The 21497-nt window shown below is 47.3% G+C and overlaps 2 protein-coding genes across 5 annotated transcripts in view; one reads left to right on the forward strand and one right to left on the reverse strand.

The window, feature by feature from the left end:
* MYH10 (myosin heavy chain 10) overlaps positions 1-4191 on the forward strand; it is a 106040-nt gene extending 101849 nt beyond the window's left edge. For both annotated transcript variants that reach the window (XM_064522485.1, XM_064522486.1), the window contains 3 exons: positions 402-510; positions 1347-1519; positions 2409-4191. In XM_064522485.1, the coding sequence (XP_064378555.1) occupies positions 402-510; positions 1347-1519; positions 2409-2553 (427 nt within the window). In that variant the 3' untranslated portion in view covers positions 2554-4191. The remainder of the gene's footprint in view (positions 1-401; positions 511-1346; positions 1520-2408) is intronic.
* A 1121-nt stretch (positions 4192-5312) lies between these two features.
* The window catches only part of NDEL1 (nudE neurodevelopment protein 1 like 1), a 33174-nt gene continuing 16989 nt past the window's right edge, over positions 5313-21497 (reverse strand). The window contains exons 6-10 of one of the 3 annotated variants that reach the window (XM_064522489.1): positions 20944-21117; positions 20042-20133; positions 17175-17326; positions 13824-13858; positions 5313-7193 (exon numbers count right to left, since the gene is read on the reverse strand). In XM_064522489.1, coding sequence (XP_064378559.1) covers positions 7186-7193; positions 13824-13858; positions 17175-17326; positions 20042-20133; positions 20944-21117 — 461 coding nt within the window. In that variant the 3' untranslated portion in view covers positions 5313-7185. Of the gene's footprint in view, positions 7194-13823; positions 13859-15055; positions 15188-17174; positions 17327-20041; positions 20134-20943; positions 21118-21497 lie in introns of all 3 variants that reach the window. The other 2 variants (XM_064522487.1, XM_064522488.1) reach the window with 2 other exon arrangements.

Here is a 21497-nt window from a genome sequence, read left to right on the forward strand (position 1 = left end):
ATGTCCATCCTTCCTATCTTAGTCCTCAGCTCTATTTTTAAACTAGTTCCTCCCAGAAATCTCTAGGGTAGACAGTCTTGCTGCTATCTCCATTCCTTCAGCGTTTTTGGCTCTGGGAGGGGATTGCGGAATCTCACTGTAAAGAAGCACTTTCCCTCCCCTTCTTTTTAGCCTCAATACCATTGTGATATTCCTCCAGTGCCAATGCTATATGCTGTCAAAATTGCATCTCAACTAACCTCCAGCATACTGAAACTAAGGCAGTGTTGTTGATGGTGGCTGGCATGTTAAGAAAACTCAAGCATCAGTTGTGCAATGGAGCAGGAGCCTTTCTGAAATAACAGATCTTGCTTTCCCAGCCTTTGACTACAGGAGCAAATTATGACTTTTGGTTATTCTAGGGAAAGAGCAGCTGCTAACAAATTGGTGCGTCGTACAGAGAAGAAACTGAAAGAAGTCTTCATGCAGGTGGAAGATGAGCGTCGGCATGCAGACCAGTACAAGGAGCAGGTAGGCAGAGGGGCTTGGCTTTTGAGGCCTGTATCTCAGAAAAGGCAGATTAAACCCAACTTCCAGTAGAGAGGATCTGTTAAGATTTTTTTTTTTTTTTAATTAAAAGATCTAAGAGAATCTCCTTCCTGATATCCAGGGTTCAATGCTGCAAGTCACTATTTTGGTTGCCAGCCTTCTAGCTTCCTGCTGTGCAGCTGGTACAGTTTTTCCCATTGCCACCATGGAAAGGAAATAGCTGAAGCTGTAAATGACTTGCAAACTTGCCAGTGTTCCCAGACAGCAGTTGCTGAGCATTTTAAAGGGCTAAACCATTAGAGTAGTTTTTTGCTAGATCCCAGCAGTCAAAACCTCCCCATGTTAGCTTTGGTGTGATGGTCTGTTACGTACCCTGGTCTCACCTGGACCCAGAAGCTCAGCAGTATTTCCAGGAGTCCAGCCTGGAGTCTAGAGTGAATGCTTGGACCAGACAGTGGTGACAAGGAGGAGTTGTTTTGCACTGGACAGCTAGGACAGATGCAGCAGCTCTTTTGTCCTATTCAAGCCCAGAAAGCTTTGTATTCAAGGCCTTAATCAGGTAAGATAACTGGTCTTTCAGAACAAACAGTGCCTCAGTTAGGCTTTGTGTAGCATGCACCCCTCTATAACGTAATGCCTTAAATGCTCTGATCCACAAGTAGCTCATGAGGAACTTCACTTTCGGTGGAGCCATTGAGTCTGGACAGGCAGTTTCTACACACAACTGTTGTCTACTTGTACACCAGCTCTTCTGACCTCCAGAACCACAGGGTTGCAGCTGCTGAGTTTGATCCTGACAATCTGACTTTGTCTTCTAGATGGAAAAAGCAAATGCCAGAATGAAGCAGCTCAAACGCCAGCTGGAGGAGGCTGAGGAGGAAGCTACACGTGCAAATGCTTCCCGACGTAAACTTCAGCGTGAGCTGGATGATGCCACAGAGGCCAATGAGGGCCTGAGCCGGGAGGTCAGCACGCTGAAAAACAGGCTAAGGTAAGAGGGACCAACAGAAATCAGACTGGGTTTTATCTAGGCCCTTGTGTTTCTGTAGTCTGTCTTCATAATGCTGGCATCTTTGGGGAGCATCTGGCTGTGGGACTGCAGAAGCAGAGCCCCTAATGTCAGGGGGTGGGTCAAGCTGAAGTCTGCTGAGAGCTGTTGAATCAGCCTAATGATGATAAGCAAGCTGCCAGACAAGGAAATTCCTGACAACTCTTGGAGCCTAAACTCCCAGGTTCCCTGAGGTTGATCATCCAAGCCAGTCACAGGTAGAGACGGCATAGAGGAGATAGCAGCTCAGTCTAGCTTTTTCATTGGCAAGTACTGATCCCTTTTTTTCATAGCCCACTCTGTTGGGAGTGCGTGTCAGCACTTTGAGAGCAGCTCTTTTGGAGATCAGGATTTGTATCAAGTACAGAGGGGAGTCGAAGGAAGTGAGGCCACTACAGGACAAACCATCTCGAGGGGCAGAGCAGCTGAGCTAACTGACTTGTAGGAATGGCAGGAGGGTGGAGCACCACTTCACAAATGAGCAGTCAGTGTCTTTCAGAGAACCCCCTCTAAGTACTTGGGCTGTGCTTGTTGCTCAGAAAGAGGTGATATTTTGAGTTACCTGAGACTTCCCAACTTAGAGTGATGGTATGAATTCAGCAAAAGTACCAGAGTGCTAGAACATGTTTGGGCACAGCATGACCCCTTGGTTTTTAAGAGATGGTCTCAAAAGAGGTGGTGGACTTTGCCCTGTGGATGGCCTGGAGCTGAGCTGCTGAATCCCCTTTGCTGTTCAGTAGGACTGTTGTTCAGGGGCGACTGCTAGCACTGAGAGTCAGGTCGTGAGCGAGACAGAACACTTCAGCAATTGCTGTCTGCTTGTTGTTTGCAGGAGGGGGGGGCCCATCACCTTCTCTTCAAGTCGATCTGGGAGACGCCAGCTGCATATCGAAGGGGCCTCCCTAGAGCTCTCCGACGACGACGCGGAGAGCAAAGGCAGTGATGTGAACGAAGCGCAGCCAGCCCCTGCAGAGTAGAGCCCCATCGCACCATTTGCATGCAGAGACCTTTTACATGATAGTCGGCAGAACAAGGAGGACTTACCTGACCACCAAATGCCTTGTGGCCTAAATCTGCCTTATGAAAAGTCGGCATGCTACAAGGTTACTTATCATAGGTCAACTATGTCTTAAGGCTCTCCAGCCTCAACATACTGTACCCTGCTTCAGATATAGGTACAACTGCTTTTTTATATATAGTAAACAAAATGGGATCGTCTCTGTTCAGTGCATCTATTTTCCAGACACTCATTGTAAAGCCATTTTATAAAGCATCATGTGAAGGATAAAACTTTTTTTTTTTTTATCAATACAGAAACTTCATTCCCAGAGGGTAGGTGGTTGGGACAGACCCATTGTCATGACTATGCATGCTTTGTTGTACAGACAACATCCTTCCATTTCTTCTGTGCTCAGACAGCCCTTGGCTGTATTGAGTCTATTGGATCATTGAAGACCAAACTGCACCTCTTTCTTTCTTTTCTCCTAATTGTTGTGATCAGCACACAATCAGCAAGTGAACTGTGAAAAGGCCTTGGGAAGTGTTAGGAGGAAAATGTAGGGATGAACGAGTAGTGTCCCTTTTTAACCTGCAATATCATTTTGAAGTGTTCTCAGCACCTGCTTCATCCATTAGTGTTCATGCAGTACAGGCGAACTGAAATAGCATCACCGTTCTTAATCTGTACAGTACTTTTGCATTTGTAGAGACCTGCTTATTACCACCCCCAACAGATCTGTGTATATATATTAAGGCTAGTATAATGTGAACACCAGTGGAAAATAAACATACAACACAGGCAAAATTAATTTATTAATTTATGGCTGAGTAGTCTTCAGGACATGGAGCCGAGTAGCTGCACCGTGACATAAGGCTTACATGATACCTTAGCCAGCCTAGTGTTACTAACAGAGCTGGTCCACTGGCCAGCAGCAAGCTGAGAGCAGCAGGGCCATCTGTACTGTACAGTGTGTGTGGCTTGTTTGGAGTCTGTGTGGTTTACAGGGGTTCAGAGATGGATGTTGCCTGCCTACGAGTTAACATGCCAGTGGATGTGAATCCTTTTCTGTTTTGTTTTGTTTTTTTTTATTTTGAACAGTATTACAGCAAGTAGTTAGCATTCTTTTTGTTTAAATAGCTGAAAAACTGACATTACAGAAAGTGCCTTAGACACTACAGTACTAAGACAATGTTACATATATAATTTGCCTATATAACAATGATTTAATGTATTAATTTTGACTGTGCTTCATATCATGTACCTCTCTAGTCCAAGTGGTATTATTGATATTAGTGACAATGAATCAGTGTTAACTAGGAAACTTCCTCTGCCACATGCTCAAAAACATGGATTTCCTTTTTTGGTTAAAAGCTTTAACATCTGTCGCAAAGGTTTTGTTGTGTGTGTTTGGATATTTTTAATCAAACTGGCTGTTGACCACCAGGCATCTGACTGCAAATATCTTGTTTTCTTGTATACCCATATTTCTAGACAATGATTTTTGTAAGACAATAAATTTATTCATTATAGATGCGGCCGCCTGCTCTGTTTACTTACAGGAAGAGCTGTCTCCTGAGGCTGGCATAGAACTTAATAAACAAGAGTATGACTGGAAGCTGCCTTTTCCCTTCTTACTGCTTTTGGTTGTTTTTTTTTGTTTGTTTGGGGCTTTTTGCTTTTCTTTTGACCTACGTTCAGTGTAAGTGGCCTTTTGCTAAACTTCATGCTCTACCTACATGTTGCTGTTGAAGGGAGCTCTGAAACCAAATGCTGATATTCTGTACTGTTGTACATGTACAGCCCTCTTATTTGGCCTCTAACATGCTGTTGCCTTTTCTTTTTTCTTTGAGTAGATACAGCAGACACCTGGAATAGAAACTTTACTTTGCAACTGATAGAGGTGAACAAATAGAGCTACAGCCCTGGTTACGGAGAGCATCAGGTTAAGTCAGAGGCTCCTTTGAAGCTACTGGGAAATCAAGTGCAGGCACCAGTGCCCCTCTGCAGCCAGCACTGCTGCAGCCTGCCTTCCCCAGAAGGCTGGAGGTGGGCATGGTTACCCCAAAAGATGGAGCTGGCCCCAGGTGGAGGGCATGGCCCCTTCCAGGGGATAGGTGGGACGTGGGGCTCTGCATAAGCTGGGAGTGAGAGTGTAATCCTGCTGCTCCTGCCTGGCTTGGACACCACCAGCCTGGGGGAGTGCTGCTGGGGGCAGCTGTGCAGGGTAAGTTGCTCCCTGGATGAGTAAATTGGGTGTGGGGGGAGCCCCAGCACTGCTCCTACCTTGTTGGCATTGTTAGCTGAGATGCAAACCACCAAATCCTCATGCTCCTGTACTGGCTCCTGCGAGTGAGGTGCGGGCCCTAGAGGGCGACAGTGAGGGAGGGAAAGGGGGTCCAACATGCAGAGGCAAATGTGCAACTTTGAGCAATCCTGGGGGCTGTTCTGCAGCAGAAGCTCCTCTCAGCAGGCAAAACATCCCACAAATATTTTCCCAAGCTCTTTGCCAAATCAGTCACAAACCCCAGGGCTCAGCCCAGCAGCCAGGATCCCACAACATGAGCCATAAAGGCTAAAATGGAGGAAAGGTGTTCACAGGCCCCATGGTTTCAGTCCTGGGGAACTAGAACCACTCAAAAGAAAGGAGCAGCAGCTTCCTCAGATGCCCAGCCACTGACTTCCTGGACCTACATGACAAAACACAGCCGCGAGCACCTTTTCTGCAAAATCCACTAATTCCACATTAAAAGAACTTTATTTTTGGAAGATTACTCTCTTGGGTTTTTAAACCACATGATCTGTGTCACCACTGTGGTATGGTACACTGTCCTATTGAAACATGCCATATAGATTTTGAATAAATAAACTACAAAGCCCAAGTTATGTACAAAGATCTTAGGCAAAGATATTATGTTTACAAACCTATGTACAATAAAACAAATGTAAACAGTCAAATGCAGCAAAGGATGCACAGGAAAAGAGGAACATACAAAACCCTAATGGTAAGTGGTGACTCTCCCCACCTCCCTTCTGCTGGGGCAGATGTGTTTTTGTTGTTTTTTTCCTCACCAGTTGTAAATAAACCAACTTAGAGCTGCAGAGCCAAATGAATGGGACTGATGGAATAGATTGGGAAGGAAGATTTTTAAACCCACAGACCAAACCACAGCTGGGTTTGCTGGTTCATTTTAAAATCCACCAACTTTGAGGCACATAAAGACAGCGAAATCGCACAAATACATTGCTTGAAAGACCCACAAGGTACACAGTCGCCCAAAACTGTCACAGAAGCCCATAGGTGACACTGTAAAATCCAGTCATATATTACATAGATCTGAACATGGTTTGGATGCCTAAACAGTTTTTGGGGGGGAGGGGGGATATTTTATTGGCAGTGTAGCCACTTGGATTTGCAGCTTTCTAAAGCTCTCCAGGAGTCTCTACTTTGGAGATGTATGAAAGTTTTACTGATAAAGGCAGGTTAAATTTGGGCCCCGGAAAGGTGTGGTACAGACACATGGGAAAGAGGAGCTTGCTACAGCCACTAAATACATTACTGCCCAACAGCTGCTCTGGCTTAGCATGCACAGCCAGGCCTCCCCAGCCACAGGGAAAATGCTTTAGCAAATCTCACTGCTGTTAGTTTGAGCTAAGGCATTTTATGTTGCAACTTGCATCTGCTGAGCACATGATCATCGACTGTGCTGTGCTGCCACCCAGCATCTGGCTCTTTCCACTCCCCTGGCTGTGCTGGCAGTAACCACTGAGCCCCTGCTTTTCACCAGCCCCAGAAGAGCCCAGCACTGATGTGCACGTTCCCCCTCTGCCAGCTGCGATGGGGCTGCAGGAGCAGGTCTGACACACTGGCCAAGGCGAGAGGCAGATCAGCCCGCTGCACTCAGCCACAGTCCCTGGGGCACACGTGCCCTCAGCTACAGCCGCTCACCTGCCAGGCAGTAAGTTATTAAGCTGCAGTAACTCAGTCATGTACCTGGACCTAATTCCCAGGCGCAAATGTCTGAACAAACTCATCTCAGAGCCTTACCGAGCATCAATTTCAAGAAGTTTGAGCTTTACTGTGCAGGCAGCAGCTGCACATCTTAAGGGCCAGGATGCTGGAGCAGGTAGGCAGGGAGAGTGGGGGGGAGGCCTCATTTTAGAGGACCCAGCCAATATTTGTATCATGCTAAACCTACATTAGAGGAGATGTGATGGGTCGAGGCGTTGGCTAGCAAGACTCCTGCATCCTGTGGAACAGAGCACTACAAGTCTCAGCTTGTGCAACACACAGCGTGTGGCCAAGGCAGAGAACATCTGCTACGGCAATAGGAGAAAATAAGTTGTATTAACATGGCATGAAGGGCTGTGGGCGCAGGGCCTCCTCCAGCAGCGGCCGGCCAGGGGACTGCTGTGTGCCACAGCGCGGGCTGTGTTCCGGCTGGGGCAGGAATGGGGAGGAATCAGAAGCACTTCTTCTCTTGGTGGTTTGAGAAAAGCATTTGCAAGTCCAAACACAACCTCGTGGTGGCTCATACGCTCAGGGGGAGCATGCCAGGTGCTGACGATGGTCTGGAGGATCCCAGGCCGGGGGGACCTTGATCAAAGCCGTTTACTGCCCTGAGAAGGAACAAGAGACAAGTCAGTACGTGATGAGCAGCCCCAGAACGGAGCTGCTGCTGCTATTGCTCATCTCTCCCCACCACCCGGAGCTGGAAGACAGCACATTCCTCCCTTTTCACACATCCTAACAGCATCTGTCCCCGGCCTGGGCTCAAAGGCAGCAAGCCTCAGATGCGTGTGGGAGCCAGACACTGCTGCGCAGTTCAGCAGGGACAGAGGAGACCTGACTGTACAGCAGCTGCTCAGCATGTGCTGGAACAGGGCTCATGTAAAACTGGGCTGCCATCTCCAGCTGCAAGAATCACCATCCACCAACAGCCAGGGACAGCACACATACACACCTCTACAGCTGAGTGCCTGAAGCTTTGCCAAGACAGGCACTTGCTGGCCAAGATGACCAGCCAAGGCGGTCCAGGGGCTCTCGTGCATGCTTTGAGCCCTCTGGGGCTACGCAAACAGGTTTGTGTGGCTGAAGGCACCAGGCACAGCTGCCCTGTGCGCTCTGTCCCCACATTTAGCTCCCCTTCCTTCTTAAAAGCTGACTGTTTGCCAGAAAGTGGCTGTTTCAACCTGTCATCTGCATGACCTCTGGGAGTCAGCTCTACCAGAGTCTCCTGGACTGTTCACATGTGGCTCTACTCAGATTTCTCCCAGTAAAGGGGATGGGAATACGTACACCACACACACACACACACACACACACACACACACACACACACACACAGCTACAATGCACTATGCAATGGAGAATGGGGTCTGCTAGAGCAGGCAGGCGCATGTTAAATAAAGCACAGCAGGTTTTGCCTCCATGCTACTCTACACATGGCTGGGGTGCAGTGAGGGCTCCAGGTCCCTCCAGGCCTCGCCATACGCACTTGCCAGCTAATCTTCAAACCTCAAACCTCACACAATCAAGAACCATCAGTTTCTAGGCTACTGCCCTTCCCAGAGCTGCTGAAGGGGGCAGCATGGAGAACCTGGCTTCCTGGTGGCTCGGATGAGTACGTGGGTCTGACAGCTTTTCGGTCTCTGCTTTGTTATGGCTTTGTCAGATCTCCCGCAATTAGGCTCAACGTACAGCTTCTGTCCAGGCTCACCATCCGGTCATCACCATCACAGCCCTGGCAACAAGGGGCAAGTATTTCCCTGTAACAGGACATGTCCATCCCAACTACTGCCACAGAACTAGCACCTTGCCAATGTTATCTATCAATCACATTTATACTACTGAAGGTATGTGCGTATGGGGGGGGTGAGGGGGAACAAAATAAACAAAAAACCACACATATCCCCGCGAGGCAGGACAGGTCCCCTGTCTCGCTGCGCAACTAGTCACAAGAAGCATCTCTGCAACACTTCATCAGCTTTCTCCAAACCACCAGCATCCCAGAGGATGCTGTTCACATCTCTCCTGGCAGAGCTACATTCAGGAAAGGGAAGCTTTTTTAAAGGGCATCTTTGATGCTTAGATCAGTGGCCTGTGGTCTCTGGCCCTCAGTGAGAGCTGACAAGGAAGGCTCTGGCACTTCTTGTAGAAGTTGGAAGTGTTTACAAACCAAGAACGAGTCCAAAACTGCCAACCAGGGAGTTGGCTGCTCAGGCTGTACCTGAGGAAAGGGTCTGGAGAAGCATGACCCGCTGTTGCTGTCACTGCCAAAGGGACTGTGCCAGGAGCTCACACGTGCTCAGCGCCCGGGGCTCTGCGGACGGGCTCACAGCAGCATCCCAAGGACTGAGACCAATCGGTTTCTGCGCTGCCCTTTGCGCGGCGCACAGCTCACGCTCATCTCACGTTCACTGCTTTTGCAGCGGTGACCCTCTACCTGCTGGGTCAGTTAAGTGTAAACCCTGCCAACAAACCCCAGAACAACGCTGCTGTTGCACCGGGCCATTACAAAAACCTTCCAGAAGAGCAGATGAGAGCTGTAACATGAACTCTCACTGGCAAGGACAAATTCCCATGGTAACACTCAGCTCACTGTCTTACGGAGGTGTGCTGTTTAAACATCCTGCTGTTTAAAGATCTACACTTCCGTATCAGCACAGCCTGCTGCACATCCCAGGACCACAGTTAGAGCATCAAGAATCCAAGAATTCCAGCAAGAATAAAGCTTTTAATTTCACCTTTGCATGTTCCTTTGATATATTTAAAAATGCAAGTACCTTCATGGCTGCAGGAAGCAGGCTGCAGTATCTGAGGAGCAGTTAGGGAAAGATGTACTTCGCTATTCTAATTTGCAGGGGTGTGAAGCCAGCCTGATCCTGACATGACTCTGCAAATTGGTCATCAGCTAGAAAGCAACTCTGCCAAGTAGGATAGTAAAAAAGACTAAAATAGGATTAAAATTTGGTAGTTTGCTGTCTGTTAAAAGAGTCAGAAAACGGATGTTCAACATTAGTAGACTGCAAGTCCCAGAGAGATGCCCTGTTCACGTTTGACGAGTAGCATGCAACAGAGCCATGCTCTAGAGATGCCCCCAATGAAGAGCCACTCCTCGTGACCTACAGCCACTGTCACCATGGGATGGCGCCCAGCCTCTGCCTGCACAACGAGGCCTCTCAACAGGCCTGTCAGATTTGCTGCTCCCGAGTTCAGCTGAACTAACACACATCTCCAGCTGAGGATCTCCTGGCTTTACTGCTTCCCAGGAACTGGGATTCCCTCAGCCAGAGCCAAGATCAGCACAGGAACTGCAGGCTGGGGAGATTAACTGACCCCCTTCAAATCCAGAGCAAGTGCCATTACCCCGTACGCAGCCATGTCTTGTGCATGAACTGAAATGACAAACGAGCCTTTGCAACCCACCGATCAGCGGCAGCATTACACAGAGCCAGGCAGGGCAGACATGCAGAAGGGACTACGTCCCCAAGGGGCTCACTGCAGCCTGGCACATTACTCCCCTCTGCACAAAGCCACCTGCATTCCCTGCCACCAGACACTGCAATACTGCAGCATTCCTGCCTTTCTGATGTGACTTCTTTAAATTAAAATGCACTGTGCAGCATTAGCATGTGACAGTGCACCAGGAGCAGCTCTCATCCAAGGCATGTGGGCTAGCGGACCCCTTCCTCTCGCCTTGGTCCAGGTCTCGCAGCAGAATCGGGAAGAAGTCAGCAGCACCCCCTCCACTGCGCCACGCGTGGACACACCATCCCCGAGCTGTGATTCCAGTGAAGCACAGGCTACTCTACTGATTACAGCAACCTGCATCCGAAGAACCGGGTGGCAAGGATCACTTCCCTCGCTGTGCCAGGGTGCCCTGGAGTCACTCTGCACCCCCAGGACCACGAGGGAGTAGCTGCAGCTCCCTGCCTCCCCCACGCCCTGCAGACAGGCAGGTGAAGTGGCCCAACTCAAGCAGCACAAACTGCTCCAGTATCGCTACTTGTGGGGCACTGATCGCTTCTGAATGGGATTGCTAGCACCCAAGTGCCTGCTACAGGGAGAATTCGTCTCTGCAGCCATCCCCATCCTAACAAGTGAACCTGTCTCTACTGGCAGTTTTTGCCTCTAAGGAAAGTGGTGCAAATCCAACACTCCTTAGCTCTTTCTTACTCTGAGTTGCATTTAACAGCTCGGGTGCTCGAGTCTTGGGTGATCTTTTCAATCTCCCAGAGGTGTAGGAACAAGGCCAGAAGCCATGAAACAGTCAGGCAACTCCACACCAATGATACACTGACGTGACAGGGCTCAGCAGCAGGTCACAAGTAATCCAATGTGAGCAACGAAGCCAGAGACAAGCAGGGAGAACAAGCCCCATCTCAGAGCCAGGGGCATCAAGGGGATGAACACTAAAGCCAGGAACTACACGGCATCTCCCCCTTGCCAGCCTCCCTAGCGAAGGGGCAGCATGTCTCTGCCCCAGCCCTGTCAAAACCTCTCCAGGCACCTCAGGCTGCCCAAGGCGCTGCTTGTAACACTGCACGCCAGCGGCTACACGTGCGGTGAGGAGCAGGAACACACCTGCCTTCGCATACAGCCTTCCTGGGCCTCAGGCAAGCATCCCGCCGACAGATCCCCTCCAGCACCGCAGCAGCAGCCCGCCTGCAGGCTTGCCGGCATGCTGGCCGCGGTGTCCCTGGAGGCACCATGCAAATGCTGAGCCCACACAGACTGTTAAGTACATTTACTGGTATCTCTGCAGTGGCCCTTCCATGCTCTTCACCTACATGTGGAGCCAGGGAGCCCATTACTTCACCTTCCGATGTTCTCTGTGACTGGTCTCAGCCCACGGTTCCGCTTTGCAGACCGAGTCCACTGATTGCTCTGGAGGAACCCAGGCACAGACATATCTTTAAAGAAAAGCTCCTGTCTTAGGCAGAGCTGGTTAACAAGTGTAGCACCGATTCACTGGCAAAACAACCAGGAGAAGCGACACACACTGAAGACATCGGTCACGTGAAGAGGCACCAACACTGTGCAAGGTGGGGAGTGCTCACAGCACCGAGATGCACAAGGGACACACAACCAACCAGGCTTTCTGCTCAACACAGAAAAGACTCAAGTCCTGTTTAGAAGACTTTTGAGGTTTCCCCATCATTTGCTATTTAAAAAACAGCGTTAAGACAACACGGAGCACTTACTGTGGTAGCTTTTCCCAGGATTAGTTCCCAGAATCAGTTACCTGCGTTGTTCATAGCACCCTACTCGCCCAAACTTGTCCTCAGTACAGAAATAAAGATAAAGCTGCTGCTTTGATTTGCAGAAAGCCACTTCAGTAAGAGAGGCACAGGAAAAGGCTTCAAATAGTAACAACAAATGGGGGGGTAATGCTGAAAGCTGGAATTTTGCCTGAGCTCTTTGCGATCTTACCCAGCCATGGCTTTGTGCTGTTAACATGAAAATGCACCAAAAAAAAAAAAAAGTTAGCATTATTTCGGTTAAAAATTAAAGGAAAATAGAAAGATTAAGCAGAGCAATTTTAAAAATAAAGGATGCTGGACTCTTCCTGCCTATCCTCTGTGAAGAAAGCTAGAAAGATAAATCCGCGTTTGGTCTCTAAAGTCAAACTTTCCTACTGCACCCTGGGAGCAGTAGTGTCCCCACTCTCTAGGCCAGTCTGCGATGAGCACGCACATCACTCCAGCCTTTAACTGGTCTGGCACACACGAAGGGCCACTGCTCACAGACCGCTGACGTTGCCTGGCAGCCTGGAGATCTGCCCTCAATGATTAATCCAAGCAAGGTCATTTGCTTCCTGCTTTTAGCTCTTTCCTGGATCAGTCAGACCCAACCTGACACGCTCCACAGAGGCCCCTTGCTGTGCCCTTGCTCAGGGCGTCCTGAGAAAACTGACTCTTTCTGGTGCTTCCAACTGAGCTAAAACCATCAGTACCTGCTGGAAATGTCCCCTACAGAGGTTTCCAATGGACATTTCCTACTGCCCATTCCTATACCCTATGGGATAGGCATTTCATGCCCACTTCTAACAACTCCCTCTGACTCATTTGTATTTTGCCAGTTCTCTGCCAAACTTCAGCTCAAATTTGAGTCTTGTGGCCTGTTAAAGATATATTTTCATTCATTAATCTGTATTTCAAGCAGCATTCTGTATTTAACATCTTAACTCTGAGGCTTCCTGAATTCTAAATATTGAGCAAAACCTCAGCAGAAGACCCTTTCTGCAGCTGAACAAGCCAGTCTAAGGACTAAACAGATGTGGTCAAAGCATACATGGAGACTAGCTCAGCAAGAAAGCAAGAGGAAAAGTGAGTTTTCAGGCAGATCAGAGCCTTAAAGCAGGCCACTTAGTCTCCCAAGCAGCAGTAACAGCACAAGGACGTACAGGAATGCCCAGCCTACAGACGTGAGGAAGAGGACAGAGAGAAGGCCGTGGCAGTTCAGGCATGGGTCAGTTTTAAGCTGGTAGGGAACTGCACCTTTTGACATTATGGGAGCCCTCTACATTCCCTCAAGAGGCAGCTAAGTGAGATGAACCCAACCCTTAGGTATTACAGGCTTTGCCTGCACTGTGCGTGGTAGGACTTCCCCTCCCACAGAAGGAGCTGCGTCCTGGTACCTGAACAGCTTTGCTGGCACAACTGTATCCACTGGGTCCTTCCAGCTGGCATGGCCACGTCAGGCAGGGACAGCAATACTGAGCAGAAACACTGCTGCCTCCACGCTTCAGCTGATCTATCCTTTCCCCCTGCTTATAACCTCAGCCGACTCGTTTTACGTCTGTGTCTTTGTTTGCTTTCCCATCAATCAGAACCACGGCTACAGAGCACCAGTGAGCCAGTATGGAACAAAGCACTTAAGAGACCATTGAAGGCAAAACACCACTGAAAGGCAAATCAACTTTTACAATTAAATTAACTGCAGCAGTACTTCATACGGTATCTCTGCTGCACCTGATTTGGTCAGAAATGAATCTATTTGCAGTAGTATTAGATCAAGAAAGCAAGCAGCACTCAGTCTTATGGTTGCAACTGGTCTTAAGACTAGAGAAGCTAATCTAAAGTAAGGAGGAAGAGAGAGATTGTAGCCTCAGGCTTTGATCGTCGCCCGTTAGTTCGTAATGCTAAGAGCACTACCTCATGCAGTTAGCATAACCACCAAGTCTGCACCTCCAAGCACCAGAGTTAAAACGCATGCAGCTTATCATTGCAAATGAATTCATTTACCCATGACCAAGGTGGGAAATATGACCTTTTCACGCCTAGTGGAGAAAAATTGAAACAGTTTATGTACACAATAAAGACATTTTTGGGTACAAGCCTGTATGCAAGAAACAGGGAAAAGCAAAGGTGTTAGATCTCACCAGTCCTTTCCCCTTAGACCTCTGCACACTGAAACTCTGCTGTGCGCAGGCAGGCTACGGGTCCTATTTCAGCGACAACCAACTCTCCCACCACACTTCACTGCTAAGAGTGCATGACCCAAATAAAAGCCCAGGGTTTTTGCAAAGCACATTGCAGGACATGGAATTACTCACCTGTACCCGAGATACCCACAGTGAAGCAGAATCCCCTCTTTCCCCAGGATACTTTTATTTTATTTTCTTAAAGTGAACTAGAGAATGGCAAGAACACTCTGATTTTCTAGTCTGATGTATCACAACCAAGGTTGTGGACAATGGCATCCACCACGTGTATGCACCTACATGTTTGACAGGATTGCCTGAAGCAAGCAAGCAAAGGCGCTTCTCGCATTTAAACTCTAGTTTATGTTTTGAAACACAGCCAAACAAATTCAAAAAATAACCTAAGAGTAAACGTCAACTACAGCAATGACTTTGACATTCAAGAAAGCAGGAAGGCGAGGAGGAGAGAAGTAAAAAAAGGAGTTAATGCCCCAAGGAACAAATGCCAGATCTCGGCTCACATACTGTCGCAGGCCAGCTATTCAGGCACCAAGGCTCTGCAGAGCCCATTGAGGTCAGGGCCATTTTGTTCCCCAGCTGGATAAAAGGTAACAACCACTTAAGAATAATTACAACAGCAAGAAGTGAGCATCTATCTCAGAGCATCCTCAGGTGCTGTTCTGATAGGCCCTGGCATCCGGACAGAAACGTCGTGCTTGTAAAGGAACAAGTCTGCAGGAAACTAATCTTATGTCAGACTTTGCAGAACTAAACAAACAAAAAACACCTTGACTCTTCTGATTCTCCAGCAAAGGTAGTGCACAAGCCCAGCTGTCCTCCAAACCTCCCCTAAATGCTGCTCAGGTAATTGCTCCTACCACTGCTCCAGCTATGCCAGCTCCAGTCTATCACGCTCTTTAGATGCCTGCTCAGCTCCTCTCAGCAAGCAAAGAGCAGGTGTTTGATGAGAGATGGAGACTAGTCAAACATTTTAACCAACAAAATGGCAAAGGAAGGAAAATAAATGGAACTGTAATGATGCGGCTGAGTTACCTCTGTCACAATCCCACCACCCAACAACTGGCTGTTCATAAGGCAGCAGCTGCAGATTGGATCGGGTCTACGAGCACACGTGGCTGATTCAGGCTCCAGCGACAATTGGGGGCAGGGAGAAGAGTACAGGGGCTGGAGAGAAAGGAGGAGAAGAAGGGAGAAGAAAGGGCATGCCTCAACTCAGCCCCTTGTGCCTAGCCACCGCAGCGAGCTCTGGATCCGGTGCTCGCCCGTGACGCGTGCCAGCATGGCTAGAAGCTCGTCTGCTGCCGCACTGTGTAGGCACAACGGGGCTGACCTCATTTATGTAACAGCTCTTATCAGCTTTCATGTGCAGACAGAATTATACAGGTTTTTACATAGCAACCGTGGAGACACGTATGCAGCACAGACACTGCACTCACCCCACAGCGTGCACAGACCTTGAAAGAGGCAGGAACGCACTGTGGGAGCAGACGTGGGCCACCGACCCCAAGGTTAGCAGGATACATGGGTGCAAAGGAGAGGGACAGGACAGCAGGGCCGTACAGAGACCCCTAACATCTTGCGGGCAAGTGCATCAGTCATCTCCACTCACTTTTCTAGCCTGCTAATATTCTCCGAGCCTGCTCTAAAAGTTAGGTATCAGTAGGCTGGGTTTTTAAGCCTTCCTCAGCTACAACCTGCTCCTAATTCCAGGCAGCCAGCCCAGATCAGTGTGATGACAATCTGGATAATTAAAAGTGACCCCCCCCCCACCACCCCACACAGCAATCAGCTTATTTGTCACACCACAACTCAATATAGCAACGCTGCATCCTAAGAACAGCTATAATCACTCCCTAGCAACTACCCTAGCAGCTTGCAGCTGAAATTTTGCCCATGTACTGCACAAGTGAGCATTGCTGTGGTGGTGCGTGGCCCCAAACAGCCTCAAAGTGCACAGACAAACCAAAGGGCTGTCCGATTTGCACATGACACTGATTGTGCTAACTCCTCAAACTCTTCCCCTCCGGAAAACAAAGAGCACTGTTCTAAAACTCTAAAAACTCTGAATGCCACTTTCTAAGATGTGACCTGTCCTGCTACCCACATAGCAAAATGATTCAGCATTCACAGAAGAATGACTCCAGCAAGCCCAGCATGTCTGTTTACTAAATGAACTCTTACCATCCTAAAGAGTACAATTACCCTAAAATAAATTTTGTATTCAGGATGTGCTGAACATTAACATTAAATTGCACTGGCTTGAAGTTTAACATGGAAGATTATCACAGTGCAGGGAGTATGATGCATGCTTTGCTCAGCGACATCAAGCACTGATCTTAATACCACTGTATTAACACTGTGTGTGTGCTTTTCTCTCCGCTCCTCAAGGCTGCTTCCTCCAGCCTTTCATACAACCACAGGGTCCTGCACTAGGAAGGACTGTGGGAAAACCCTCCTGCTGAACTGCAACTGCTTGCATCTCAGTATCAGAGGGGAAGCTCTGAGTACGGGCAAGCCATGTGAGAAACGCATGTCGCTTTTTACCCTGTGGAAGGAGTTTCTGGTTTCAGGGCTGATGCACAGCTCAGCTGATGAGGATAGCTACCCCCTAGATCAGCTAGAACTAGCAGTTAATACCACTTTCTTCTCCCCTAACGGAGGAGGAAGTAAAGCAAACGGACACCACCCTCCAAGTGAGCATTTGCTGCCTACACTAAGCTGTTCTTACTGAGGGAATCTCCAGATTTGCGGTTAATGTACTTGCCTACACACGAGCATACCAGTAACTATGGCAACTCCACCACTATTTACTTGAGATCCTATTGAAGGTCACATTCATCTCATAAGCAGGTTTGCTGTCTGGGTTTTGGTATTACTTGAGGTGCAGAGCCCAAGCGATTAGGCAGCAGAGGTATAGCAAAGGCATGGACATCCTACCAGCTAAGAGTCATAAGCTTTCTTTTCTCTTTACTTTGTAGAATTCAGCACCACAATCTTGCTTCCTCACCCCCTTGGGACTTTGGCTTTCCAAATTATTAGTCTGATTGGATGAAAGCTGTGGTAGGCTAAAAACAAGACAAGAAATGCTTCTCCTTCAGGTAGCATCCCAAAACACACTCCCCCTTTACACTAAAAATACATGCCAACTTACCCTTTGTCAAAGAAAGATGTATGCCCTGAATGAGGGTACTTTGTGCCATTGCTGTTCATCATGCTGCTGTTAACATTCCCTGAAATGTAGGATTTCCGTGATGCCTGGTCCTTTGCAAAATTTCTGCAAGCAGCTAATTTGGATTCTAAGGCCTGTGAAAGGAAAAAAAAATACATATATAGATATATCAAATTAAAACATAACATTATTAGAAGAGTCTTTTTGCTCAAGTTCAGGCCTGACCAAAGATCACCAGGATCAGGACCCCCAGACTGATAAAGTTTAGCGAAATCTGAACTAAATGGGAACAAAGTTTTCTGTGTCATCCAGCTACAAAGTAAAGCCATATAATTAGATGCTGATGCAGGCTGCCAGGCACAATTCACTTCCGTTAGGGCTAGGATTTTAGAACGTATCAGTTCTCATCTAAGCATCTAAAATAAGGAAGCCAAATCTTAGCAGAAGCTACTGAAGTCCAGCCATTTGAGGATCAGACTCAGACAAACGTGTTATCTTCCCAAGGCTGCAGGCACCATATTTCAGCACTCCTGCATCTGCAATAGCTCAGTTTTCAGACATGGCAGCTAAAGAGTCTCTTGCAAGCTTTCCTCATGGATGGTACTCAATGGTGAAACTGGCAAGACTTCACTCTGTTGTCTGAAGTTCTCCCAAACAAAAAGGGGTAGAGGCAGGTCCAGACCTATTTACTGGGTGATGAGTCAGGACTGGAGAGCATAGGATTGCCAATTGCCTTCTGCCAGAGCAGGTAAAGCATTCCTGTTGTAGGGAAGTGTGTGGCGGGGGGAAACCTCTTGCTTCAGAAGCTGGAGTAAGGCTGGCATACGCTAATCAGATGATTTAGAGAAAGCCAAAAGAAGAATCCTTAAGTTTCTAGAAGGACCCTGTAAGTGGAAACTTGGACTCTTCCCCAGGACAACATCTTCTGCCACTTCTTTCTTAATTTTAGTCTGCAAGACATGGCCAGTTTCACAAGCCCTCCTGACACAGTTCAGAAGAGGTACAGCATCAGAAGAAGAAAAAGAGACAGCATCTAAGCCCATCCAGGGTCTGCACAGAACCACACCTCATCTCTACTACTTTCAAAAAAGCCTGGTGAGATCTTTTCTCCCTACACAAGGCAAAAGTCTTTCTACAAACTGCTGGCAAGACGGAGATGCTTTCCACACAGCACCACACTCCTCATTTTCCCCTTCAGTTTATTACATCACCTGCCCTTTCTGCCACCTAGCACATAAACGGAGACTGAACTTGATGAATACCTGTCTACTCCAGCAGAAAATCCTTGCAGCTATTTGTAACATCTAAGATGTGTGCATGGGCATTCACACACTTGCAGACACACGTACAGAAGATAAAAAGCTCATGTCCTTAATAGCACATGGGATTCAGTATTCTTCCACGCAGGAAAACCTCTATTAAAAGGTACTGACATGCAATCAGAAATAAGCCAACTCTACAAAACCTTGTTCTAGCAGCCCATTTAAGCTTCCTTAGTGACTATATATATTTTTGTTTTTGTTTGTTGTTCTCAAAGCATCTTTCAGCTGGAAATAGCAAGTGTGATCTCTGCCAAGTGACTCCCTGTCTCAGATGTAAGTAAGAAAGGCGAGGGGGACTTCTTGGAGAGAAAGGGAATCTAGGGCATAGGCTGAGGCATCCTCCAGGTAGCCAAACCTACAATTAGTGGCTGAACATCCTACAATTATTACTAACAAACCAGTAAATTGTGACTTTGTATCACCAGCAGACCGTGAGTCTAGGAGCAGGCTGGGAAGCAAGCATGCTTATTTGGCATTTCCTGTCCTTGCAGAGTAATCACATGGGATTGTGATTAAGCTCTCTAAATCCCCTACAGACTCTTACTCACAATGATCCCATTTTAAACATGCCACTCTGTAACCCCGAGTCCTCCTGCTGCCCTTTCAAATCAGTTATGCGCTTGACAGCTCCAAACACGAGCAACGATGTAATTTTTAATTTCAAACTTTGCCAGAAAAACTGCCTTGGCTGCAGTTATTGCTGTTCTTAGTGTAAACCACAAGATATGGATGAAAGTCAGCACCAGAGGCTAGACACAAAGGCTATCCATGCTTCCTCTCAAAACACTAACACTATGCATTGAGGCACATGAACAAGCTTCTCATGACTGAAAGCAAAAAGTCATGTCTCCATTCAACTGGAAAGCCTGGCATCCTAAGCAACGCTGTAACAGATGTTTAAATCACTTCTTCCCTGCTTATAGTTGTAATCCCTTTAAAGGCTCACAAATTTCACTTCCCCATCAACTACAGAAGGGAACATTTGGCTTTCTCCTGATTTATTTTTTCACTTTCTTATCAAAGGACTCTACATTTATTCATTTTAAACAAATGTTGCAGATCATGTCAGGCACAAGAAGAGACAGCACTGACTGACTGATCTCATCTCACTTCCCGTGAGAGAGAGCTCGATTGTGCAGCGGACACCCAAAGTCTGAGATTCAGTTCTGAGTCTTGGTCTCGGAGAGAAAGCTGCAAGCCCCATTTTAAGTATGGGCAAGTGGCTGATGGTGCCTAGCCTAATATAGCAAAACTCCTGAAGAGTTTTTTGCTCCATATGTGAATTTCATCACCCAAAGGTGGCATCAGAATCTTAGTAACATGGTTTACAAATCAAGGTAAATTTAATAATAATAATAATAATAATAAAGCATTGTCATATATGAAGCATGCATCATTTGGAAGAAACATCTTGGAAACTACAGCACATACTGAGCATGGGCCAAGTCCTCTTTTTATTCACATACAAGGAGGGAAGCTCAGCAACACAAGAACAGAACTAGTGATTCTTCAGTACAAGGCACTCACCCCTACTTTCCGTAAGAGATCTCCCACAATGTTGAGTGCAGATATTCTAGCTGAAGGAGTAAGAGGGCTGGTACCAAACCCATTTGGTATAGCTGCAAATAAACAGATATTATAAGCACCACAACTCCATAGTAATAAATAAATAAGGCTCAGCTTCTCTATAGAAGGATAAATATACAATCCTACCGCAGATTATTCATACAATTACCCCACAATAACACACAGACTACATGAACAGCAGTCACAGAAAAAAGAAAAAGCTTAATTCCTGCCCACTGCCCTCCTTCCCATTAGACCTACACACAGAGTTTATGTGCTCATCTGCAAGGCTACTGCATGCAATCCATCTAATCCAGCCACGGCTTGCTCTAGAATCCACTCTTTCTAATTTAAAAAAATAATATATTAATCCTTGTGATTGTCCAGAGCCTTCCAGATGGGGATGAGGAGAGAACTAATGGACTGTTGCCTCCCAGAAAAACAAACAAAAGTACCCCTGAACAGCATACGTGGTAACAAAGACATAATCTAGACTGCCAGAGTTGCTACCCACCATTTACCCTCCACTGCTACTGTACATTTAAGCAGAAACATCCAGTCAGTACAATTCTGCAATCCCAAATGTCTTCAGTACTTTACTGCAGGGAGAGCAGACACACAAAAAAAGTCCGGTGTGAGGCCTAGCAATAGCTAAGCCTCACATCAAACATCATCCTCGTTTTCTGTTGTATTTGCTCACCAAAAACCAAGATGCTGGCCCAGGATTTAAACATACCTTATGCAATGCACGTGGGGTCTACAGGCACCCAAGTTTACCCAAGATTTGCTAACAAGAACCTGGTTCGATATTGTTAAGCTGAACATACTCCCAAACAACTAGGCCAAGTTTCTGTGAAGTATACCTTTTGGGGAAGGAAAACTATTTTCTGATCCTTTTCCAACGGGTGTAGCTGGCAAGGAGAGAGACGCCTGGACAGCCGAATCCATCTTTTCACAGTCTAGAGTTGGAGAGCTAGGCGCTGACTTTCGAGTGACTTCCTGTTGCCTTTCCCGTACTGCTAGCTCTTGCCGTAAGTCTGAGGGTTGAAAGAAAAAAATATATTATATTAATGACTGATTTCTCTAACAAGCACACTCTCTCTGTTCACTGGGCAGGAGGAAGGGTGGGAAACATGCACAGTATTCTGCAATAACATTCATTCCACTCAATAAACAGAACTACTTCCTCCATTAGTGAGGACCCCCCATCTCAAAGCAGTCACAACTTACTATCAACATTTTCCATTACAGTTGGGAGTAAAGGTAGCAGACATAGCTCTCCCAGGACCAGAGAGCTGTGTGGCCCCCCAAATGCGTAAGTGACTTGGCCTCAGCATTTTTCCTCCACCTGTAGTTTGAATCCCATGGAAAATGCATTACAAGAATCTCCTGGGATGTCACAAATGCCTGCTGAACT

Source organism: Dromaius novaehollandiae, chromosome 18, assembly GCF_036370855.1.
Source record: "Dromaius novaehollandiae isolate bDroNov1 chromosome 18, bDroNov1.hap1, whole genome shotgun sequence".
Classification (NCBI taxonomy): domain Eukaryota; kingdom Metazoa; phylum Chordata; class Aves; order Casuariiformes; family Dromaiidae; genus Dromaius; species Dromaius novaehollandiae.